General features: G+C 36.5%; 1 protein-coding gene across 2 annotated transcripts in view; it reads left to right on the top strand.

Moving 5' to 3' along the window:
• Positions 1–23,107, top strand: part of PRKD1 (protein kinase D1) — a 127,142-nt gene extending 104,035 nt beyond the window's left edge. For both annotated transcript variants that reach the window (XM_018082958.3, XM_018082957.2), the window contains 9 exons: positions 257–536; positions 2,849–2,901; positions 3,984–4,056; positions 4,978–5,084; positions 5,514–5,675; positions 8,150–8,248; positions 9,025–9,292; positions 20,181–20,266; positions 22,152–23,107. In XM_018082958.3, coding sequence (XP_017938447.2) covers positions 257–536; positions 2,849–2,901; positions 3,984–4,056; positions 4,978–5,084; positions 5,514–5,675; positions 8,150–8,248; positions 9,025–9,292; positions 20,181–20,266; positions 22,152–22,370 — 1,347 coding nt within the window. In that variant the 3' untranslated portion in view covers positions 22,371–23,107. The remainder of the gene's footprint in view (positions 1–256; positions 537–2,848; positions 2,902–3,983; positions 4,057–4,977; positions 5,085–5,513; positions 5,676–8,149; positions 8,249–9,024; positions 9,293–20,180; positions 20,267–22,151) is intronic.
• Positions 23,108–23,708: the final 601 nt, after the last annotated feature.

Below are 23,708 nucleotides of genomic sequence, written 5' to 3'. Positions count from 1 at the left end.
GGAACCTCACTACTCTCTTTGATACATTCAATTAAATAATTGAAGTTCTGCTTGGTCTTGGAAAGAAACCTTTAGTATTTTACCATCAACAGTCCTCTGTGTCCCAGTTTCAGGTTACAAGAGCCTTTTTGTTTCTGGAAGAAGCATGTGGTAAAAAGTAATGGCTAATATCATCAGTTACTTAAATAAAGTTCATGCTTTAGTTTTATATGTTGATAATCTATACACAGGCAGTAAAATATTTTCTTCATTTTAGGAAATCCCATTGTCTGAAATTTTGTCTCTGGAACCTGCAAAAACTTTCACTTTGCTGCCTCAAGGGGCCAATCCTCATTGTTTTGAAATAAGCACAGCAAATATAGTCTATTATGTTGGAGAAAACGTAGAAAACCTCTCAAGTGTTCCGCTGAATAACAGTGTTATCAGCAGTGGCATTGGCATTGATGTGGCACGAATGTGGGAGATGGCAATACAGCATGCCCTGATGCCTGTCATCCCTAAAGGGGCATCAACTGGGTCAGGACCCAGCCTGCACAGTAAGTTTATTCATTTCCTCCATTTCAGATAAGTAAAGTTCCATCACAAATGACATTGCTCAGTCTTCTGCACACATTGAAAGGAGGTATTGCACAGTTGGTAAAGGCTATCCTGTCATGGCTTATTACTTGTCTACATATTTTTTTAAACACCACAGTTTCTCATCCATGTGTTTTTGGTTTATAGTAGGACATCTGTATTAATCAAAGGTCCGGATTTGTTAGTGAGCAAATAGTTATGATATTAGTAAGGCATCTCATCCAAATTTGTATTGCTGATGTGAGAAACAGCCTCCTTGTGCAGAGGGATTAAGTTTTCTGAGCTCCAGTTTGGAATTGATAGATTTTCTCCCTGACTGTAATTTTTATTTCTAACTATCTGCAGAAGCAGCTCTTCACCCTTTAGGTCACTGCAGCATAGATGACATGGTCCCTTTCATCACATTTGGCTGTATAACTGCCTGAAATATTGTCCCATGCTGAGATGAAAAGAGCTCTAGTGTGAAGAAAGCTATTCTAAGCACAAGGCATGTGTGATATCCAGGAACAAAAGGACTGAGTACACCATTGCCTCCAATTTACATACCTTTGTGTAATTCTGTAGCAAAGTTGACAGTTTATGTAAACCAAACATGAAACTTGTTTAAATCTAGCTTGAGTACTGATAATAAAGTAGCACAGAGCAAACAATTCCTCACTACTAGGCATGTGCTGCTGTGGCTGCTCTGTTACTTCTACTCAGCCTAGTCAGTGTAAAGTGAATTTGGATGTGTCTACACAATTTGGACTAGATCTTTTGTTGCAACATACACCCGCTTTAGCACTTGACATCTGGATGCTATTAGTGCAGCATAAAATGCTAATGAGACCACAAGCCCTTCAGAAACCAAGTAATACGACAGTCTGTGGCTTTGCATCTCCAGGCACAACAGCTCTTGTATCAAACAAGATCAACAAATGTCCTTTGCTTTCTCTACTGGGATCTTGCATAAGATAGTGTCAAATTCTGTATGTCATTTCCATCAGACTAGTTGCCTAGTGGCCCTGGTTTGAGCACAGCATAGCTAGACAAATCACCTGAAATGCTGGACTGGGCATGACAGCTGTCTTCTCTTCCTCTTGGGAAGTTTGAAAAATGTTTTTGCAAGTTAGTAGTTATTTTTGGGTTATATGTGCAAAAATTAGGGTTGTCTGAGACCTTTAGAACAATTTCCTGTAGAGAGTGAGAATGATAACAACCTTCTGTCTTTTGCTCAAAGTAAGACTTGACTATGTCTTTGTCCATGCTTTTTTTCATGTAAACACAGCAGTACATACATTTGAAAACAAATTGTCAATGATAAAAAGCCTCTAGGTAACTGAAACATTCCATTCCAGAAACAGTCTTCCTAAGGAAAGGGAATAAGCCACATGAAGCAGAAGTTACTCATGTTACTTACTACAATGGGATTAGTGCTCATGGGTAGTAGCAAGTGCCTTTGATGTGTAAAAAAGGATTTATAGTAGGGGACACTGGTTTTGATAAGGCTGAAATTTTTACTAAGAAAATGAAAGTCCACATGAACAGAATTCTAGGTAGAAAAAGGAGACAGAAGTGGCAATGCTCCAAAGAAGCATTCTTTCCTCCCCAAAGTGTTGTCTTTGTGTAGTACAGTTAGCAGTAGGTATATTCTCAACTTTTACTGAACCCCTCAGAAGGTTTGCAGTTCGAAATGCTTATGACAACATCCTAAGCTCTGAATTGGTAGAGGTTCGATCTGCTGTTTGTTTTTTTAAAGGACAAGTGCAAGACTTTGTTTCCATTATATGTTTTGATGATGTCTGTTAAGCCAGTTGAAATGTGTATTATTTGTAACAGTATGCAGTCTAATTTGAATGTGTATTTGCCTTCATCAGAATAGCATCAAGTACATTGTAGATGACTCTGTAAATAAAAATTATAATTAAATCGCCTAAATAAAACCAGTTTACTCTAGTTGCAGTTGTTACTTGACTGAGGTACACAGCCTCAAAATAAAATGGAAAAAAACAATAAGGAGCTTATAAATGGGAATGATGAGAATCCAGTATTAAAAAATTAATAATGAAATTTATAATTCTGCTTTTTCCATACACCGCAAAACTGTTGTTCGAGTCACGTGTTTGTGGGCTGGTGTAATTTTATATTAGCTGGTAGATGAACAAGCTGACCTAATTGGTACAATTTCTAGAGCTGTCAGTAGATATTGATGTAATGTGAACGTCATTTTCTATTACTACATGTTCGAACTAAAAGCACAGCAATCTAAAGTATATTTTGCTTTCTTCCCCAGGGGATATATCCATCAGTATTTCTGTGTCAAACTGCCAAGTTCAAGAAAATGTGGTGAGTGTTCTCTGGATGCTAGTGCTAGACATGCTGTGATTAAGCTGGCAAAGTTATTGATCTGTTTTGCAAAGAGGAATGTTAGAGGAGTTCCTATCAGCCATTTCTCAGTTATTTTGTAGAAATTTAACAATTAGCTTTGCTAACTTTTGACAAAAATCATCTTCATGACACCTTTTCTTGAGATGCAAGAATTATGTATGGGTAATTTCACTGAACAGAGACTTTAACTCTGGATCTTTGCAGGATGTTAATTAGCAAGTGGAAAAGTGAGGTATAGAAATTATTTTCATGGAATTTGTCAGCTGAACTTCATAAAGCTGACCGCAAGCCCTGATAAGTATACCATTTTCTGTCATCTTTGAGAGATCAGATATTCTCTGTCGTATGAAGATGAAACTCTATTCAAAGGAAGAGTTGCATGTGTTGTTACAAAATGTGTTGTTACACAAAGAACTCTGCATTTCTTTTATGCGAGGACAGTTAGACACAGGACATGCGGTCAAGGTAAACAGTCACACTACTTTTGTTTTGTCTCATGGGCAGAGCTAAAAAACAGATACTCCCTGCAGCCAAGTAAAGCTTTGGGACAGCTCTGGTAGTTGTCACAAAATTGCCTGCGAGGGGTGTGTCCATTTGTTTCCTAAGAAGAAGTAAGACAGCCTTTATCTTCAACTCCTAGGCATTCTTTTACTGTTTATTGTATATGCTGCTGGTTAAATATCAGGAAAATAACACTGAGCTGCAAGATTTGATGTTTGAGTGTCCCAGATGAATCTGCTAACAGTTTATGCTTTAGCCTGTGTTAAGGCACTAAGAAACAGTGAGACATGAGACTCCCTGTCTGGCACGAATGGAATATTTTACCCCTCTCAGTGAACCTGTTGAAGATTGTTCAGCTTTTGCAGCAATTACAGTTAATGTGGCTTGTATGAAAACTCACCTGAATTTTTTTGGCAGATAATATATTTTGAAATGTACTGTAGTAAGTGTATGCTACTTCCCAGTAGAAAAAGCAAATGAAATACAGATTCTGTTTCCATATCCTCAAGGCTTAATATTTGTTATGTTTATATAAACAGGATATTAGCACCGTATACCAAATCTTCCCAGATGAGGTATTGGGATCAGGACAGTTTGGAATTGTTTATGGAGGTAAGGCTTTGCTCTGTTGCACAGTCGTGCTTAAGATAGAAGTTTTCTAGCATGGTGAAAGTATTTGGACTCTGAAATGTTTTGTTCTAGAAATTAGCTGTCTGTTGTTTTATGAAAGCATTATATATTAAATAATGATTATGCTTTGTGTTGGTGAAGTCTTTTTGTAGTTTGAAGTTTTCTACCCAGTAGTGGGTCAGGGTATATCAATAGCTTCATATTCTCTGTAAGTTCTAATAAAGAAAATGGTGAAGTGCAGAAAGCTGTTCTTTTTGAGAGCTGTGATGGATAAAAAAATTATTCTTCTTTCTGTTTTTCTTGATATGTTCTAGTGAGGTATTTTTTATTGTTTTTCAGTAGCTTGTTAGAATTGTTTCTCTTTTTCTTAGTAATTTTTTCCATCTTTTTCCTTCTTTTTTGAGCAGTTTTTGGGGGTTTATTTAGGTACCGCTGTTGTTTGAGACAGTATTAAGTGAGAACTAACAAATTACTCACTGAAGAATCTCTGACTCTCTGATAAACATGGAACATGCACTTACATGCCTAAAGGCTATCACTTAGTTCATTACTTGTGAGTCTGGAGCTACCAGTGAAGGATTAAGCCAATAACTGGCCAGTTGCAGACAGTGCAGCTTCTGCTGATGTAGATATGAGAAAATTAACTTTGCATCTATATTGTTGAAGTGGAGAGAAGACTTTCCATATGTATGTTTCTTCCAAGTTTAAACGGCTTTCTCAGGTGACAATAAAAAAGTTCTGTTGCCAAAGGGTGAAAAGAAGAGAAATGACAGAAAACTTTTAATGAATTAGCTGCAGACTAAGAATTACTTGGTTGTGACCATTTGTACAATCCCTGAAAAGAGAACACTTTTCATAATTAGTCATGTTAATTGATAGAGACCTTTTGTTTTAATAATGCAGGAAAACATCGCAAAACTGGAAGAGATGTTGCCATTAAAATAATTGATAAACTAAGATTTCCAACTAAACAGGAAAGTCAACTTCGAAATGAAGTTGCAATTTTACAGGTAATTTTTCTTTTCTTTTTTACTGTATTAACTCCATTATTTATTTCCATAAATAGCGGATAATATATTTATTTTAACTGATAATCACTAGTGTTTTTGAAAAAATGCTAGTATTTTTGCTGCTTAATCTGCATAAACAACCAAGAACAAATGTATTGTCAGTGTTACATTAGGAGTTACAATTTCTCCAGTTTTAAGCACCAGGCACAATAAGGAAAATATATGTTTGTTAAACTAATTTGAAGTTCATACATTCTCCTGTGTTGTCCTGAGAAATTTCGTGCCTGTTGCCCACAGTTTAGGCATACAGTTTAAATTATCAAGTACTGAAACACTATCTGGTTTAGGTGGGAATCTGAAGTCTGGCTATGTGATGATAAAAACTACCAATCATATTGGGAAATCTAGTGCTTTATTTGTCTTTAATAGAATCTTCATCATCCTGGAGTTGTAAATCTGGAGTGTATGTTTGAGACACCGGAAAGAGTCTTTGTTGTTATGGAGAAACTCCATGGAGATATGCTGGAGATGATCTTGTCAAGTGAAAAGGGCAGATTGCCAGAGAGAATAACAAAGTTTTTAATTACTCAGGTAAGAAATTTAATTACTCAGGTAAGACAGAAATTTGAGTTCAATTATGATCACTGTTTATTATCTTTTGCTTTTGATGTATTTTACCTGTCTGATTTATGAAAGCCTGAGTTGTAATATCAGGGATGGCAAAACAACTTTCTGTACGTTTCTGCACATTATCTGGTAGGTAGTAAACCATTAAGAGGACGTAGAACTAGATACATATACGACTGTTGGCTGCTGGATGGAAGGGACATTAAGCTACAGTTTCTCAAATGCTTGAAGAATGAAGCACAAGAAAGGAATGGAAAGTGCTTAAAAGCAAACTGTTTAAGACCTGCAAAAAGAAATTTGAGCTTCTTGAACTGCCCCATACCTAACCATTGCAGTTTGTACTATGCACTGGTACACCTATTTTCTATGCTGAGATTGGATCTCAGTGCTACCTGTGATTAAATGAGTCTGGCTTCCTTTATGGCTTCTGTTAACAATTTGATCTGGGTTTTTTGGAGGGGTTCCTATTGTCATATTATCATATTTCTTCCTTAGCTGTCCATAATACTGTTTTAAATTTAGATACACAATTGAGTAGTGAGCCACCTCAGAGTCTGAGCAGCCTATGCTTCAACAGTCAGAAAAAAGAAAGGAGCAGAAACATCAGTGTCATGGTGTTTATAAGTTTATTATTTGGTGTAGAACTTAACAGGTTCCCTAGTCTCCAGGCATCCGTGGGCAAAACTGCCACAAGCTCTAGAATCTATTCACAGGTTCATTCAGCCTCCTCACCATTACCTGGCAAATTCTGCCAGCCCCTGACCAAACGTAAGGAATGGAGTTGAAGCCACACAAAAAGGATGGATATCTGTTACACTCAGTTGCCATATTCTCGTGTATGTCATGGCTAGGCTTTGTGAAGGAAGATTTGGGAAGGGCTCTATCCACATTTATGGACAGAGCTTATTAGCCACGCTGGTGGCTAATAAGGCCAATACGAGGTAGACACATCTGGTTGCAAAAGGCACAGCAGAAAGACTCCTTAGGTGGTGTATTCTGCAAGACACGATTCTTTCTGTGTTGTCTTTTCTCCTCAAGAGTGATCATGCGTGTGTTCTCAAAGGAAGCAGCAGTGTTATAGATGGTGTGTCTCCAGACCTCCCGATTGGAGGCCAGAGTAGACGAGTTATGTTGATCAGTATGGCCAAGGCTGAGATGTTGTTTCAGGGAGTCCTTGTATCTCTTCTTCGGGGCTCCTCTCTTGCGGCAGCCAGTGGCAAGTTCACCATAAAGCAAGATCTTAGGGAGGCGGTGGTCCTTCATCCTTGAGATGTGTCCTGCCCAATGCAGCTGTGTTCTCAGTAACATGGCCTCAATACTTGTGACTGCTGCTTGTTCTAGAACAGATGTATTGGTCACATAGTCTGACCAGTGGATGTTTAGGATTGTACGGAGGCAGCGTTGGTGGAAGTGTTCTAGGAGACGCAGGTGGTGGTGGTAGATGACCCATGATTCAGAACCATATAAGAGAGTAGACAGCACAATGGCTCTGTAAACACTGATCTTGGTACTTTTCTTCAGGTGTTTATTTCACCAAACTCTTTTATGGAGTTTTCCAAAAGCACTATATGCCTTTGCTTATCTGTTGTCTATCTCTCTGTCAATCTTACCATCCAAGGAGATGAGGCTACGTAGGTAATTAAACTGCTGGACTGATTTGAGCTCTGATTGGCCAATGGTGATATGGGGATGATGGAAGACTTCCCGAGGTACAGGTTGATAGGGGACTTCTGTCTTCTTTAAACTGACTTCCAGCCCAAAGAGCTCAGCAGCGTCTGCAAAGCAGGATATTAAACACTGCAGAGCTGCTTCTGTGTGGGCGACAAGGGCGGCGTCATCAGCATAAAGCAGCTCCTGGACAAGATGATTTAAGATCTTAGTGTGGGCCTTCAGTCACCGTAGGTTGAATAGGCTTCCATCAGTACAGTATTGAATGTAGATACGGTCCTGACCATTCACAATCTTTTCCAAAGCATCTTGTATATGTAAGAGAATAGAAATACATACAACGCTCTTTATTTTTTCTCTCTTCAAGAAAACACTTAAATTGGATCATATGATATTTCTGTGATTTTTTTTTTAATTGAATTTAGATGTGGTAAGTCATTCTGCAAATGTTTCTACATTCAGAGGTTTCATGGACAAAAAAAGTAAACAAATACTTAGAACCCAGTTTTTAAAAAATGTTTATAATGTAAACTCTTTGGAGAGGGAAAAATCATATTTCATGCAGTGTAATATCAAGAAAACTTGAGGCACAGCAAATAATAGCTGACATTTTTGCTTTTGGTGGGTTTTTTCTTTTCATTGTTGACATTTCTGTAAAAGGTACATTCTTGTTGAATTGTTTTTCTTCACACAAGTCCTTGCTTCTCTGGTCTCAGATATTGTAAAACAATATAAAACAAACAAACATAATTTGATTTGTTTATTCATAGATCCTTGTTGCTTTAAGACATCTTCATTTCAAAAATATTGTTCATTGTGACCTCAAACCAGAAAATGTGTTATTGGCATCAGCTGATCCTTTCCCACAGGCAAGTAGAAAATGCCCTTTTCTTAAGATAAATTATTCAAATTAATAAGTGTTAGCAATGTTTATTTTATGTATAAACAAGAAAGTGATTAGTGACCTGTCTACACAGAATTTTTAGATAAGAAAAAAAGCAATCACTTATTCAAAACTCTTTACAAAGAAGTCATGTTTGAAAATCCTTGTCTTTTGTCATTTGCCTAAAATATTCAACTAGATTTTCAAGTGTGACATAGCTATTTGTATGATTGTTTCTAATTTGCTCACCATTACAGAACAAATTACTTAGCTTGTTGATTTGCTCCAGAAAGAAAGTTGTTTTTCTGACAGCTGGGGTAGAGTTCATGAAGAACTAGAGCTTCTTCTTTCATTTTATGAATTTAAATGCCGTGTAGATTGCAGGATATTTAAATATACCTTCTGACTGGTCATATTTCTCATTAAAAGGTATTTTTATCAGCTTCTCTTACCTTTGATCTGCAGAGTTCATCTGTAATCTTCAACTGCCCATATTCAAAATGAGTACTATTGATAATTTTTAGGTAATATCAATACCAATAATTGGAAGGGAAGGATCTGTAATGAATTAAGTGAGAATTTTCAAGCAGCTAAATGTCTCGGTGGAAATAAGATACTCCTCTCAAAGAGGAGTTTAAAAAAAGTATCCTTGAAGGAGCAGTAGAGATACATTCTGCAACTAAACCATGATAAAAGTTCCTCAACTATGTATTTAATAATAAAAATAATTTATGTCTTACTTTAGCATTTTTCATTAAACAGGTAAAACTTTGTGATTTTGGCTTTGCCCGAATCATTGGAGAGAAATCATTTAGGCGTTCAGTTGTAGGAACACCAGCCTACCTTGCTCCAGAGGTACTGAGAAACAAAGGCTATAACAGATCTCTGGATATGTGGTCAGTGGGTGTCATCATTTATGTAAGCCTCAGTGGTACCTTTCCATTCAATGAAGATGAAGACATACATGACCAAATCCAGAATGCTGCTTTCATGTATCCACCTAATCCTTGGAAAGAAATTTCTCATGAAGGTAATACCTGTTTGTGGCTGTTTTTATATAAAAGCTAAAAATGAGGTAGTTGTATTTTGCATTTATATTTTTTTCCTGTACATAACAGTGAAAAAAAAATGGAAATTTCAAGTTACCATAATGTAATGTCTCTGTTTTGTGGTATCAGCTGCTTTAGACATTTCCTACAGAGCATGTATAGACTGCATATGGCATAATCCTCTAGCATGGGATCTTTCCAGGAGGTTTTGAAGGAGGCACATAACCATCTACAGATCAGATTGCTATAGAATCTTTGGGGAACCTCAGCTGCTGGAATTGGCATTGCATGTATTTACATATGTACCTCATTACTCAGCCCTATTGCCTCTGCAGTCTTTTTCTTATTCTGCTTTTTCCAGTAATTTAGTTTCGGTTCAATAGGATGCGGTATCCTGATAGTCTTTGTGTGGGGAAGATAAAACTGAACAATTCCAAGTAGATGAGGTTTCAGGAACAGTGTGAAAAAATGTCATAGAAGAGATTTTCTGCAGGGAGAAAAGGCTTGGAGAGAATGAATGAGACTTTTGAAACTCGAGTTCTGTTCAATGGCATCAAAGAACTAAAGAACAGTGTGACTAGTTCACTAGCAACACCTTTAACGTAGATAAATTCTAAACACAACTAAGTAGGTCATTTAACAGAATTGTCAGTTCTGGTTTCACCAGTATTTTCGTATACGTAACATTTTCAGGCAGATTGATTTTCTTTAGGATTTTTTTTTTAATCATTATCTTTGTGTCCATAATTTTTGCAGGATTGCTTTGTAAGTCCTAAAGTGAAGGAAACATTATGAACATCAAATTCTTATATCTTTTTTTTAATTTTAATATATGCCAACTTGTATTACAATACTACCATTTACAATTTTTGGTATTTACAGTATAGTTTTTCTGTTTTTCAGGTGATATGTTTAACATACATGTTAAGTGTAGTTTAAAGCATTGTGCCTAATGCTTACTATAATATAATAGCCATGTGAAATTCTCAGCTGAAAAATGCTCTGAGAGCATTGTTTGCTATTTTATCTTGGTGGCAGATGAAGTTTGAAATCTGTTGGGGAAAAAAAAAAAGCTATAAATCTGCACAATTACACACTGAAGTTCTCCTGAACCTCCACACACTTTGATATGTAAGCTGACAGAATCTGTTGGCAGCAATGCTTTATCTGTCGCTAGAGATAAGCAAACAGCAATCAACACAGGGGAAGCTGCAAGAAATCGTCTCCCACAAGTTTCTACTGTGGTAGACAGAAGATCAATTTTTACACTCAGAGGTGAAGATTCAGTAGGGCACCTACAGAAAACTCACCTACTTGGTTGTTATCTCTCCATTTGTAGAATTGCAGCCTTCCTTAAGAGTCAATGGATACCAGGCTGCAAGCATGCAGAAGGGAGGAAAAAAACACTTCAACAAATTACTAAGTTAAAGTCTGCTTATACATTGTGATTTTATTACATATTTGAATTGCTAGCTGATGAACCACTCTGTTGTGCTAAATGAAAACCTGAAAAAAGTCTGAAGAGATTCTGTTATGTTTAACACAGAGAGACAGAGACAAGATTTCTGTCCAATTATTCCTTGATAATGCTGATTTTTAGAGCTCAAATTTGAACTCAAATTCCAGATTACTTAGGGAAAATTACTTATGTCAGCTTCTCTGGCCTGCACGGCTTGTGAAAGAGCAGGAGCTGGGCCCTGTGCACCTGCTGGCTCCATCCAGATTCTGTTACGTCTGACAATGTAGCATGGTTAAAATGCAAACCTGTACCCAGTGTCCTAACACATTACTCTGGTTTACCATTCTGAACAGTGCCATGTTAATTAATATTGCAAATAATTGTAATATTTAAGGGAGAAACAGAGGTGATTTTAAAGGTTTTATGAAGTTGCTTATTTAACATTGCAAATAGAAACAATTTGAAAAGGTATGTGTATTTAAATGTAAACTACGGTAACGTGAAACTCATTTCAAGCTAAAGACACTGGGGTTCATAAATTTCTCTTCTATGAATCTACAAAATTCAGACAGAGAATTAGTTTCAATCCCAGTAGGTTACATTTGTGCACTTGAAATTCTTCCTTTAGCTTGTCATAGCCTCTTCCAGCTTCCCTAAAGGTTAAGCTAATGAACTGGATTTTCCCTGCCATATTTTCCCTGTTATTCTTTTTGCAATATTCTTAATCATTGAATATTTTTCAACAGAAATTTCAACATTAATGTCTATGGTTACTTTTAATTTTTTTTCATTATGAGAAGATCAAGAATAGATTTCTTTTAAAGGCAGGTATATTTCTTGTTTATTTCCATGAAATCTGTATCATAATTATATAATATTATTATCCCAAGAGAATGGTAATAATAGCCTACTAGTTCTTCCACTGAAGCTTCTAAGGGAGTTATATCACAATGTGGAATATGATGCTGCTGCAGAATTTGGCAAGGTCTTTATAAATGAACAATTTCTTTCAAGGTGGTATGATTGAAATTTCTGTTTGTCTTGAAGAATCTACGCAGGCATTTTCTTCCAAGAAGCATTACTCTTTGTTTTAAAATTAAAACAACGTTGTGTAAGTGATTTTAACTTGTAAAAAAGAAAAAATGTTGAAGGTCCACCAGTTAATGCAGTTTAAATATTGACATTTAAAAACTCATGCAAATATTTAAGAGAATTTTAACACATAGTAATCAACCACAGTGATTATTATCAATCACCTTCTTCATAGAAGGCTTCAACCAAAATTTGGCTGCACTGCTATAAAATTAAAAAATTGAAACCAGAATTGATTAGGTAAGCATCATTGTCACAGATAAAATAAATCAACATAAATATTATCTTTAATGCAGGTAAGAAATATGTTTTCAGAGTGTTATGCTGTGTAAATTTGAAAAATAGGAATGATTTGTCAAAAGGCTACCATAAGTAAAACTAATGTAAATGTTCTTTCTTTCTCCTTTACTTATTGCTTTCTTCCTTTATGATCAAAAGACAGTGCTGGGTCCAAGCATTCTTTGACTGTGGACTTTACAAATTGTACATTACAGCTAGATTTAGGTACATTACTGCTCCCTTCACCCAGAGACTATATTACATGCTTCAGTAATAGCAGGCAAAAACTGAGAATTTAGTGAACTTGGAAGAGCTAGGCCACCATCTAAGAGAATTCATATGTTCTCTTATCTATGCATGCCAGTAAAAACACTCACATTTTCTGAACTTATAAAATCTAATATATATGACTGTTTTTTCAGTTTTTTACTGCTGAAATATGTTAATATTGGTTGCTGTGAATGTTGATAATATCATGGCTAGGCTTCACGAATGAAGATTTGGGAATGTTCATAATATGATTATCCTAAAAAATGCTGTTGCAGAAAAGCAAGTAGTAGTAGAAGGAACTACATTTGAGCTAAAAAAAAAAAATTATTCAAGCCTATTTCTGTCTGTATCAACAATCCTGCTTAAAGTGCCAAGCAAGTGATGGCAGATAAGACAGACACCTTAGAACAATAGAAGGGGGGGGGCAGTTTATTTCACAACTGTACCTAATTAGGATCACAAATACATGCAGCTGTTATACCTGAGGTAGCTGCTTCTTAAACTGTAGGAACTAATATGATTTAAATTCTGTGTATGTACTTTTAATGGAACTGTAAATGTTTCAAAAGTTGTGGGTTTTTTTATCTCATTAAGCAATTTTCAGTTTAGATTAAGGGAAGTGATCATCAACCAGTATTGCCAGTGTCTGTGCAACAATGATTTTCTCAAAGGGCATATAATTTGTCTCAGAATGGCTAATGAAAGCAGTGTTAGGAACTTTTGCATGCCTATTGCAAAAATTTATGCTAAGGAAAGCAGACCAGCAGTCAAACCTTTTGTGTCTTGCTCATGACTATGACTGAAGCTCAGAGAGCCATATGTGTAAAACTTGCAACTATAGTAATTTCAACGCTATCTTCAGACCATTAAAACTGTAAAAAGTTTAGGAATAGCTAAACTTAGTTATTGCTGTCTTCTATTGTGATTTTAATCAGAAAGGAAAAAATCACATATTTCTTTGCATTTAATGGATAGTGCACAAATTAGAGTGAATGATGCTGTGTTTATCACCACATTGGTTTTGGTGCACAATAGATGCTTCTCCTGATAACTGCCAAGCAGCAGCATGTTAATTTGGGAGCTGGAAGGCAAAAGGTAGCAAGACTTTAAAAAAAAAATAAAATGAGAAAGGTCATACCTAAACAGTGTGTCTGGAAAAGCAACAACAGTGATAAAGTAGCCTAAATATTCCCTTTATATGTTCCTTATTCAATTACTGGTCTTAAGGTAAAATTGGCTTTTAAAATTTTAAACTGCACTGTTGAGGGGATAAATTTGTAAAAACACATGACCCATGACAGTTTAAACTGCATAGTTATGATAAAAATACACTTAAAGTCTAACAGGTTCAGAGAAAAAACATATGGAAATAAACTGTATTTTGGAAAAGTGTGTCATGAATACAATATTGTGGTCTGTGTTAGTTTTTTTGATAATCACTTTTTCTTTAGCATTTTCTAGCAATTCTTAAAATAAAAACCTACAGTAACAAACCAAGAAAGAAGACAGAATCTATTTGAGGCTAATATTTTTGAGTGCTTAATGTTTTTAAGTTGCCATCAACAGTTCTGTCTTTTCTGCCACTCACTAATGTGATTTAGTCGTTGACTATGAGTCTTTTCGCTCCATAATATGCCTATCTGATGTCATAACTTCTGGATTAATCCCATCAACTCTTCCTGCTGAGAAATTCTAGCGCTTTTTTTTTTGTGCAATGCTTTGTCTGTCCTTTTCTCCATTAAAATATAACTTATGAAAACTAAAACCTTCCAATTTTTGTAGTGCTTAGATTTCTCCATAGGGAATTCTGATTTTTACCTAAGTGGCTGCATTTTCCCATGGTTTTCAAATAACTTCATTCTTGAAAGAATACCCTGAAAACTGAAGCTGTGTTTGTATGTCTAAATAGAATTGTAAGACACTACAGGAGATAAGTAGTTTTTGTGGTAGACTTTGGGTGTGTTTTAGAAAACCAGGTTTTGTCACAGCCATTCAGCATTCCGTTTCCCAATCAGCTATTTTTTCTGTGTCTTCAAGGATTGTCAAGTCAGGTTACATTTCCAAATTCACTGAATTGCTGTATGACAGTTTGGCCTTAATTCAGTTTTCATTGTGAAATTTTGCTAGATGTTGATACAGAGAAATTTATTTGCAGAATTCTTACCTATGTTATAGCTTTAAATTTCACATCTCTCAAACATGAAACCTGTTTTCAACAACTTTATTCTTTGTTTCCAACTTTGACCTTCCAGTCCACCAAATCTGTGTGATCTCGAAAGATTTATTTTGATTTAGCTACAGGTTACAAAAAATAAATACTGCTAAGTATAGAGACCGAACTCCCTGGTGGATTTTGTCTCTCTACCTCTTAGTATATTTTACCTAGTGTGTCTTCACCGTGGTGGCTGTTCTGAGCTGTATGGTCCTCAAATGTGCTATGTCAAGCTTTGGATTATTCATGGTGTATTTTTTTCTGCTGTGTGATTTCCATAGATCATTGTACTCATAATTTTTTTTCATCAGCTACCAACACAGCTATTACTACTAGCCTGATGAGCTGTGTGATGTGCACATAATTGATTAGGTTCTTCACATTACTTAATATTATTAAAATGATTTGAGAAGAAACAAAGGAATTCTTTCCATGCATTAAATTTGATCATGGTATGCCTGTTACAATGCTTTGGAGTCATAAATACCACAACTGCCTTCAAGCCAATATTTATTCAGACTTGTTACAGCCTAATGTGAATAGAAACTCTGTTTCACACATTAATGAGAAAGTCACATGAATGAGCGAGCGTTAAGTATGAGGAGGTCAAATGCATGTTATAGCTCAAAGATGCTCTTTGCTTCTGTAAATGTTTAGCTAGCTATTAAAACTAAGGTCTTGGCTCTACTTACACATTTGCTAGGATGGATTAATGTCAGAAAACCTCTCTTACAGAGGTGCAGCTTAGAATTGCCAAGGATTTCTTTTGATGGTACAGCTGAATCCATATCCCTGAAAATAATCTCTGCGAGTTGAAGATTATTTTATGCTAAAATAACTGCATGTACACTAGGGTGTTTATCAACAAAGCTGTGTTGACCAGCAGTAGGGAGGGGATTTATGTGTCTTAAAAAATTATACCTCTAGTTAATAGACATATTCTCAGAAAATTACAGGGCCTAGGAGGCCCTGGGCCTCCTGTGTTAGTGGCACCAGCTTAAATTTTTACAATGATGACAGTAAGAGTAGCTAATGTTATATATTGTTAATTTAGGACTAATATGCTAATATATTGTTAATTTAGGACTGCTTTTTTATATATTCTTAAGGTGATTTCCTGTTTATGAGTTACATAAAAAGCTGAAGTCTGCAGGGAAGGACTAAATGAGTAATATGTTCATAATAGGGTTTTCAGATATTTTGTAAACTTTTGTGTTTATGTGCGGATCACACTCTAATTGAGTTAAAGCAGTCATTCCTATGAAAAGCAATTACTGTGTTAATTTGATACTTAGAGTGAAAATTGTGACTTTGTCTTTACTCCAGTTAATTATTTGCCATATTAATAAACTTGCATAAGCAGATAAGAATCATGAATCTCCTGACTCTTGAGGTTCTTTCCAGTAAAATAAAACTAAAGAGCCATCTTTCCTAAAATCAAGGGGATATAGAGCTTTCTAAAGTTGCATTTGAATCCCCCAAAGGGGATTTTGCTGAATGATTACCTATCTAAATGACCAGTACTCATTCTACTGGAGTAGTTGGCTAGATTATTCCCTTTAACAAAGTTTCCAGCTCCTGGAACTTGATAAGCCCTCATCTGGCTGCTTACAGTATTCTTAAATTATAGAACGTAAACAGGAACCCATAAAAGTATTAGAAAAAAGTCCTCTCAGAACTTTCATTCAGGTTACCTCCTTGGTGATAACCTCTTGCATGCTTAAAGATGGTGTGCAGACCATAGGTGGTTTTTCATAATGCTCTGCATTTATTTAATTATTGACTTTACGGAGGACAACTGAAAAATTTTATAAAGCTCCTAAAATATCTGAAAAGATTATTTTAAAACCTGATTTAAAAAAAAAAAACAGTCTCTAGTGAAAATGAATAAAATTTATTTTAAAATACAATGTAGTTGCTACTGTCTCCTCAAAATGGCTTTATTTTCCCAGACAGAATATTTAATTTTGTAACACTTGATACCCCAATATAGTCCCCTGAATCATACTGAAGTTGTATGTCTAAAATAAATACTAATACCTTCCCAATTTTTATCTTCAGTGTTTTTAATCAGTACAGCTCAAAACTTAATCATCAAACAATTCTATGATTTTTTTTAATTCAGAAATTGTGTCAACATGAATTCTACTGTTCATATATCTTACATGAACTGAAGCCAGACTAAACTTTGTAAGTTAGTGGCTATCCAGACACTGTGAGAACAGGATGGTTTTTTTGAAAGCTGAAACAGTGAGAATAACCAGGAACTTTCCACATGTCCTTTAAGTATTTTAATTTCAGCACTCATAGTGTCAGTATTGAACTTCCCAGCTTCTTCTTTGCTTTACATAGCACTGTTCTTTTGTTGCCTTGCCTCTTGACTTCTGACACTCAGACAGAACTCTTGTGCATGAGAAGCAGCATTTCTTGGATGGTATGATTTCCTGGTAAAAAGCAGCAAAGTCTCTTTGCTGTTGAAACTCATGTTTGATTTCCTTTTTCACCTAAGTTTTAAAACTTTGAGCATTAAAGCAAATTAAATTGTATCAGATAGTCTTTGCAGTGGTCATGTTGCATTTCTGCTTATTTATGGAGAGGCAAGTCATATGCAAAACTTTCCTGGCAGAAGGAACCCTAGATAAAGAACTAAACACAAACAGCAAAACTGGTTACAGAGACAGCAATGTTTCAGTGCTGAAATAAGCAGATTATTTGTAAACTGTTCTTGGGAACAAATGACTGCTAACTGCTGACAGTTCTAACCATCCAGTGAAGCTGCCTTTTCACTTTTGTCATAGTTTTCCTCCCTGTTACTCTTTGTGCACCTCCTTTGGTGATTTTTTGTATACCAATGTCTTTCTGGTCTGTTCAACAAGCCATTGGCAATTTCCCCCAAGGATACAAAGAAATATGTTATTACATGTAGTATGTCATTGTCCTGAAGTGAAAAAGGGGGCAAAGGGGTCCTCATCCTGTTATAACTTGAAGGAGGTTGAATATGTGTGCAGCTATGTATAATTTCACCACTTGTAAGGCTCACAGTCTTAGCTGTTTCCAGTGGGTTGCACATAAGATGCATAATAGAGACATTATCAATACTCAAAGGCAGGATGAGTAGTCAGTAGGTACTTGGCAGTTACAGGGATGCATGCACTTACATCTCAGCAGTTACCAGGACAATCAACCCTTTCATCAGGGTCTTGACCTATTTTCCAAACTGAGATTCATAGTAAATGATGAAAAATGATCTCTGAAGATCATATATACTGAAATATCACTGAAGATAGTAAGGAAATGGTAGCTCCATTGAATTCACATTCAGCACTGGCCTATGTATCAAAAGACAGCCTGAAGTCTTATTGTAATTCTGCTGAATTTGAGGTAAGTTGACAGTGTTCCAGAAGATGCTGATGTTTGCTGATATACAGATTTACTGCAGTGGGTAGGGACTATGTTCTCCTATTCCAAGCATCAGAGAAAAACAATGGCCACTACTTTTTCCCAGATATTATCAGAAGTCACTCTGTAATTAAACCATGGCATATGACTGGCTTTCCAGTCTCTTCCCCATATCTTGGAAGGTGACAACTTCTCTTACCAATAAAGAGGAAAAAGATTAACCCCACTATTTTGGAAAACAAATGAGTTTTCAGAGTGATATCATCTATCAGTAATGGTCCTATTCGCTGTCCACTGACTTTCTCATCCCATGTCCACTTCACGGGCACTTTGAGAGGGAACAAAATAAGCATGAGTTAGAGAATTTAACATTAACTGTACTTAATGCGTAAAGTAAAGTAAAATTAGGACCATCTGTTCCAGGAAAAGAATGGGGCAGAGCCTCTGGCAATTTTTTCTTTGTCAGAAGTCCTGAGATTTGTTTTATCTTGTTCCCACAATTGCTTTGATTTGCAAGACAGTATTCATCACCAGAACTCCAGGGCTACTTCAGTGATAAGCTGCTGTTGCTAAGAATAGGTTTGTCTGTCAAACTTACTGCATACGTCCAAATAGGCTACCATGTACATTCCCATTTTCCTGGACATTGTTTTTGTTGTGTTCTGCCCCATGGCAGAAGCATGCATAAAGCCCTGCTTGGCAAATTTAGTCTGGGGAGAGGAAGTCTCTGTTAAAAAAGAAAAGCTTTTCTGTATTGCTGTACAAAATACAACCTCGGAGATGTATCAGTTTAAAGAATTCTGTCCCATCTCATACTCTTAAAATGGACAAGATGATTATTCATCTCATTCAATACCCAGCTGGCAACAGTATCCATCTGACATGTTTCAGACCCAGTGCCCCTCAGTGACGCCATGTTTTTGTGTTACTTTCAAGACCATCTTTCCCTGTCCCCATGATATAAACAGAGAAATAAAGATGTAAACCAACACACTTTGGACAAGCCAAGGGATAATGTGATGAAATGGAAAATTTGCAGGTATATTGTTGTTCCTTGTGGCTAGTCAGTTATTTTGTAATAACAGTAACTTTTCCCTGGAACAATGGTGAAGATTTCGCACCACTGAGAATAGAAACTTTCATGCTACCATCATTTTTTTTTAATTTGTGATGTTTTTTATAATTGCATTCAAAGCTCAGCAATCTCATTCCAGAGATTTTTCCAAAGGGGTCACTCAGTGCAGTTTCATGCGCTAGTCATTGACTCATGGGCCTCATGCCTTCAGGCATCACAACACATATGCCTACAGGGTAGGAGAGTTGTCATTGTTCAGCTCAGAGAAGAGAAATCTCCAGGGAGACCTTATAGCACCTTCCAGTACCTAAAGGGTAGGTTTAGGTTGGATATTAGGAAAAAATTATTGACTATGAGGGTGGTGATACGGTGGAATAGGTTGCTCAGAGAAGTTGTGGATGACCCATCCGTGGAAGTGTTCAAGATCAAGTTGGACGGGTCTTTGAGCAACTTGATCTGATTGAAGGTGTCCCTGCCCATGGTAGAGGAGTTGGATCTAGCTTTAAGGACCCTTCCAACCTAAACTATTCTGTGATTCTGTGAACCTCTGTGAATCATTGACTCCAAAACATCAGAAAATATGAAATTTGTAAAAGAAGCTCTCTCACTTTTCTAAACAGCAGACTGCTCACTAACAGGTAGAAGCAATGCTTAGTTCAAAAGGAAAGTATTGGAAGACTTGGTGACTTACAAAGCCTGATTTCTCCATTCGGTGACTGGGAAGGTCCAGCTGTCAGCTGAAAGTGCAACTGACAGTCTTAAGGAAATATATACATATATATATATGTGTGTGTGGTACCTGAATACTATAGTCCTCACTTACATGAAATTTTTTTCACTTGAGCAGGAACTGAGTAAGAGTTATCATCAAGCAACTGTTCAGTAAAACAGTTGTAATCCCATTAGGAAAGGTTGCATGGGTACCTTCAGGGACTTCAGCACTGACCGCAGATTGTAAAAAGCTGAAGTAAGAACTAACTGCCCTCTTTTTACAACTACGATGTCTGTATGACTCTGTCTTTGCATGTCCTAGTTGAAACAAATATATTTAAACTAACATTTTCGAATGTTATTTCTTTTCAGCTATTGATCTCATAAATAATTTGTTGCAAGTGAAAATGAGAAAGCGCTACAGCGTGGACAAAACATTAAGTCACCCGTGGTTACAGGTATTTCTACAAATTCCATGTTTTTTACTTATGCATTCAGACTCTAAGCATATCTTTATCTTTAAGCACAGTAGAGTCTAAGAAAATCTGCAGACCTGAAAATGTTTTCAGATCCTGAGAACCTCATGCTCCTTCACCAATTTGCCTGTAGTTTCTCATTAATTTCTGAAGTATTAGATTCCAATACTAAAATGCTTTCAAAATACACTACAAAAATATTTTATCATATTTGTCCACTGAGAAAATTATGTGTATAAAAAGTAGTCATTTGACTTACATCATTGCCTGGAGTTTACCCTGATTCACTTCTTATTAAAACTAATCAATAAGCTTTCACTTCACAGTCATCAGAAGAACTAGTGAGGATTGTATGCTTTCCAGGAAAATATATTAGCCACCTTCAGTTGAATTCTTCAACTAAAAACTGAGATGCAAGGCATTTTTGAGATGCTAGCAGCCTCTGTCTTGTGCTCACCGTTTGGTAATTGTTTTATCCTGTCAGCAGCCAAATCACTGCAAGTTCAAGGCCTAAGACACTCAGTGAGGAGCCAGGGCATTGGTTTGCTCCCTGTGGATGAGGACAGGCTGAGGCCAGACTGGTACACCAGCTCATCAGATCTCCCATGTTTGTATCTACGAAAGTAACTGTGGTGCAGGCATGTGTGTAATGCACAATTTCAAAGGAATCTTTATCAAAACAGAAAACCGTTTTGATAAGGTGCTCCAGTACCTTATAGCTGCTTCTGTTTCTCAAAGTAGATGGTGACCTGCTGGTATAGGAGGAAAAGGGTTGTAATCTCCCACCCTGCACCCCACCTTCCCCAGGGACATTTATCCTGGGCTTACTTTCTTCTGCCCAGATTTCCTGTCACTTTCTAGTCTTTTCCTCCAAGACTGCTCTTCTCTCTGGCAATCATTACATAATGCATTTGCCTGAGTCTTTGGGTACCAGAGGTGGTCTGCACTATGGTCTGCAGCAAGGATGCTGGCTGTCTCACAGGACAGGACAGGGTCCTTCACCTCATTGCTTGTGCAATAATGAGTGAAGGTGAATAAGATGAGGCAGTACAGCAGCAGCTCTAGCACCATGGATGGGATGAATCCTCTTTCTGGAAGAGCCCTACTTTGTGGGCTAAGGAAAGATAAGAGTGGTACAGGGCAGTGAGACCTAAAGATGTTCTCTGAGAGGATGGCTGTGTAAGAAATGGGCCAAAAGATGTGAGATAATAAAGATGAAGGCTTTTATGCGTTTACAGTGTTTGGGCTTTGTAGAGTTTTGGCGAGGTGGTCAGGGTTGTGTCTTAGGGATAAGATGACAGAATAAAAAGAAAACTGAATACAGGATCTTGAGGAGAGATTAGTCTGCATGGGGCTAGGATTGGCTCTATTACTGCAGCTTCATGTATGCTTTGGGTGGGAATAAGAAAAGAAATTATTGAACTTGTTATATACTTTAGACAGATCAGATGCTGCAGTGCATGATGGTCTAAACAGCATGAGACTCAAACTAGGCTTCCGGCCTTACCATTGACTGTCAGCATGGAGTTCCAAAGTATGTTGATGTTTAGATGTATATGTTTCTTGGAACACACCAGTAATTGCCCAGATTTGGAAAAAGAGTTTTTTTCTAGCCCAAGCTGAATTTATGTTCTGCATCATTATACTGAGATGGAGGAGCTGTCTTGACTATCTGATACAGATCAGTAGCATGTACATGTATGATTTAAATATGTTTCTTCTTCCTTATTCATCTTGTGACTAGAGTGAGGAATTGCTTTACCACCCTTAGATAGCTGAATTAATAGCACTCTGCATACTATTTATAGCAGAAGGGAATGTAATTTATTTAAGGAAATCTAAAACTAATAGTGTTATTCTATTTCAGGACTACCAAACCTGGTTAGATTTAAGGGAACTGGAATGTAAAATGGGAGAACGTTACATTACCCATGAAAGTGATGACTCCCGATGGGAACAGTATTCAGGAGAACATGGATTGCAGTATCCAGCACACCTTATCAGTCCAAGTGCTAACCATAATGAAAACACCAAGCTAGAAGAAACAGAAATGAAAGCCCTCAGTGAGCGTGTCAGCATCCTTTAAGTTGCATCCCCTATAATCTGTCAAAACACTGTGGAATTAATAAATACATACGGTCAGGTTTAACGTTTGCCTTGCAGAACTGCCATTATTTTCTGTCAGATGGGAACAAAGCTGTTATGCTGTTACACTGTTGATATATCTGAGTTGCCAAGACAAATCAACAGAAACATTTTTGTGTGACCAACTGTGTTGTATTTACAAAAGTTCCCAGAAACACTAAACTTGTTATTGTGAATGATTCATGTTGTATTTAATGTATTAAAACCTGTCTCCACGGTGCCTTTGCAAACTAGTATTTTTCTTACTTGAGCCTCATTTTGGTAAGAGAGAACTTTCCCATGAAGATCTGGGGGTTTTGTTGTGCATCGTTAGTATTGTAATTGTAAGCAAACTCTTGAAGAGTAGATTATAACTGGTGTTCTGTGAACAACTTCTACCATTTGGATAAAAGCTTTATTTAGTGTCCTAAGAATAGAAAAGGCAAACAGTAATGATTTGCATAGAACTGTACAGTTTCCAAACAGATAACCTGTGTATGTGTTTGTGTATATAGATGCAGATACACATACACACAGTATAACTTGCTCTTAAGCCTTAATGCCTTAGTAATGTAAACTGCAGCTTGTTGGTTGTATTTTCCCTTTTCTTAAAATACTCTAATATGAATATTCTCTAATATGTACATTCAGAAGCTAAATAATATGTTGACTTTGTGTATGTTTTCAATAAAAGTCTTGTTAAAATAGGTTCATTGATGAAACTTTCTGTTTAAAATATCCCTGGAATGGCATCAGAAGTAGGTAAAATAAATTAGTTCGTCATTAAGAAGACCATGTGGAGGTAGGTAGGAAAATCTGCCAGCTAAACTCTCTTTCTATAAAACATTTTGTAAGAACCCATTTGGACTGATTTTATATTGTAAGTTCAATCAGTTTCGAAACATACTAAGGAGAAGTGGGGAAGTTGAGGATGCATTAATGGGAGTTTAGTTTTTAAAAAAAGTTGTGATACTTCTGCTTTTTCACTCAGTTCCACTGAACTGACAAGGCACTGCAGACCTTTCTTGCTTTTCTTCCCCTGAAAACTTGAAAGATACTAATTGCCATTTCTAACAATTAGTGTTCCAATGGTAAGCCATTTAGCTTTAACAGTTAGAAAAGTTCAGACTGCACTGTAAAACACGTGCCAGATAGTAAAAAGTGAAAAGCTGAAAATTATTCTATACCACAGTCTTTGTCTGAAAAAACAGTTGATATATAGATATTGAAGACTGAGGTTAAAAATGTAAAGATACATTGGATGAGAGGCAGAAGTATGCGATGATAAGAACCACATATG

Source organism: Manacus vitellinus, unplaced genomic scaffold, assembly GCF_001715985.3.
Source record: "Manacus vitellinus isolate BGI_N305 unplaced genomic scaffold, ASM171598v3 scaffold_6_pilon, whole genome shotgun sequence".
NCBI lineage: Eukaryota > Metazoa > Chordata > Aves > Passeriformes > Pipridae > Manacus > Manacus vitellinus.
Note: the sequence above shows the minus strand (reverse complement) of the source record. Positions and strands in the feature narration are given on the sequence as shown.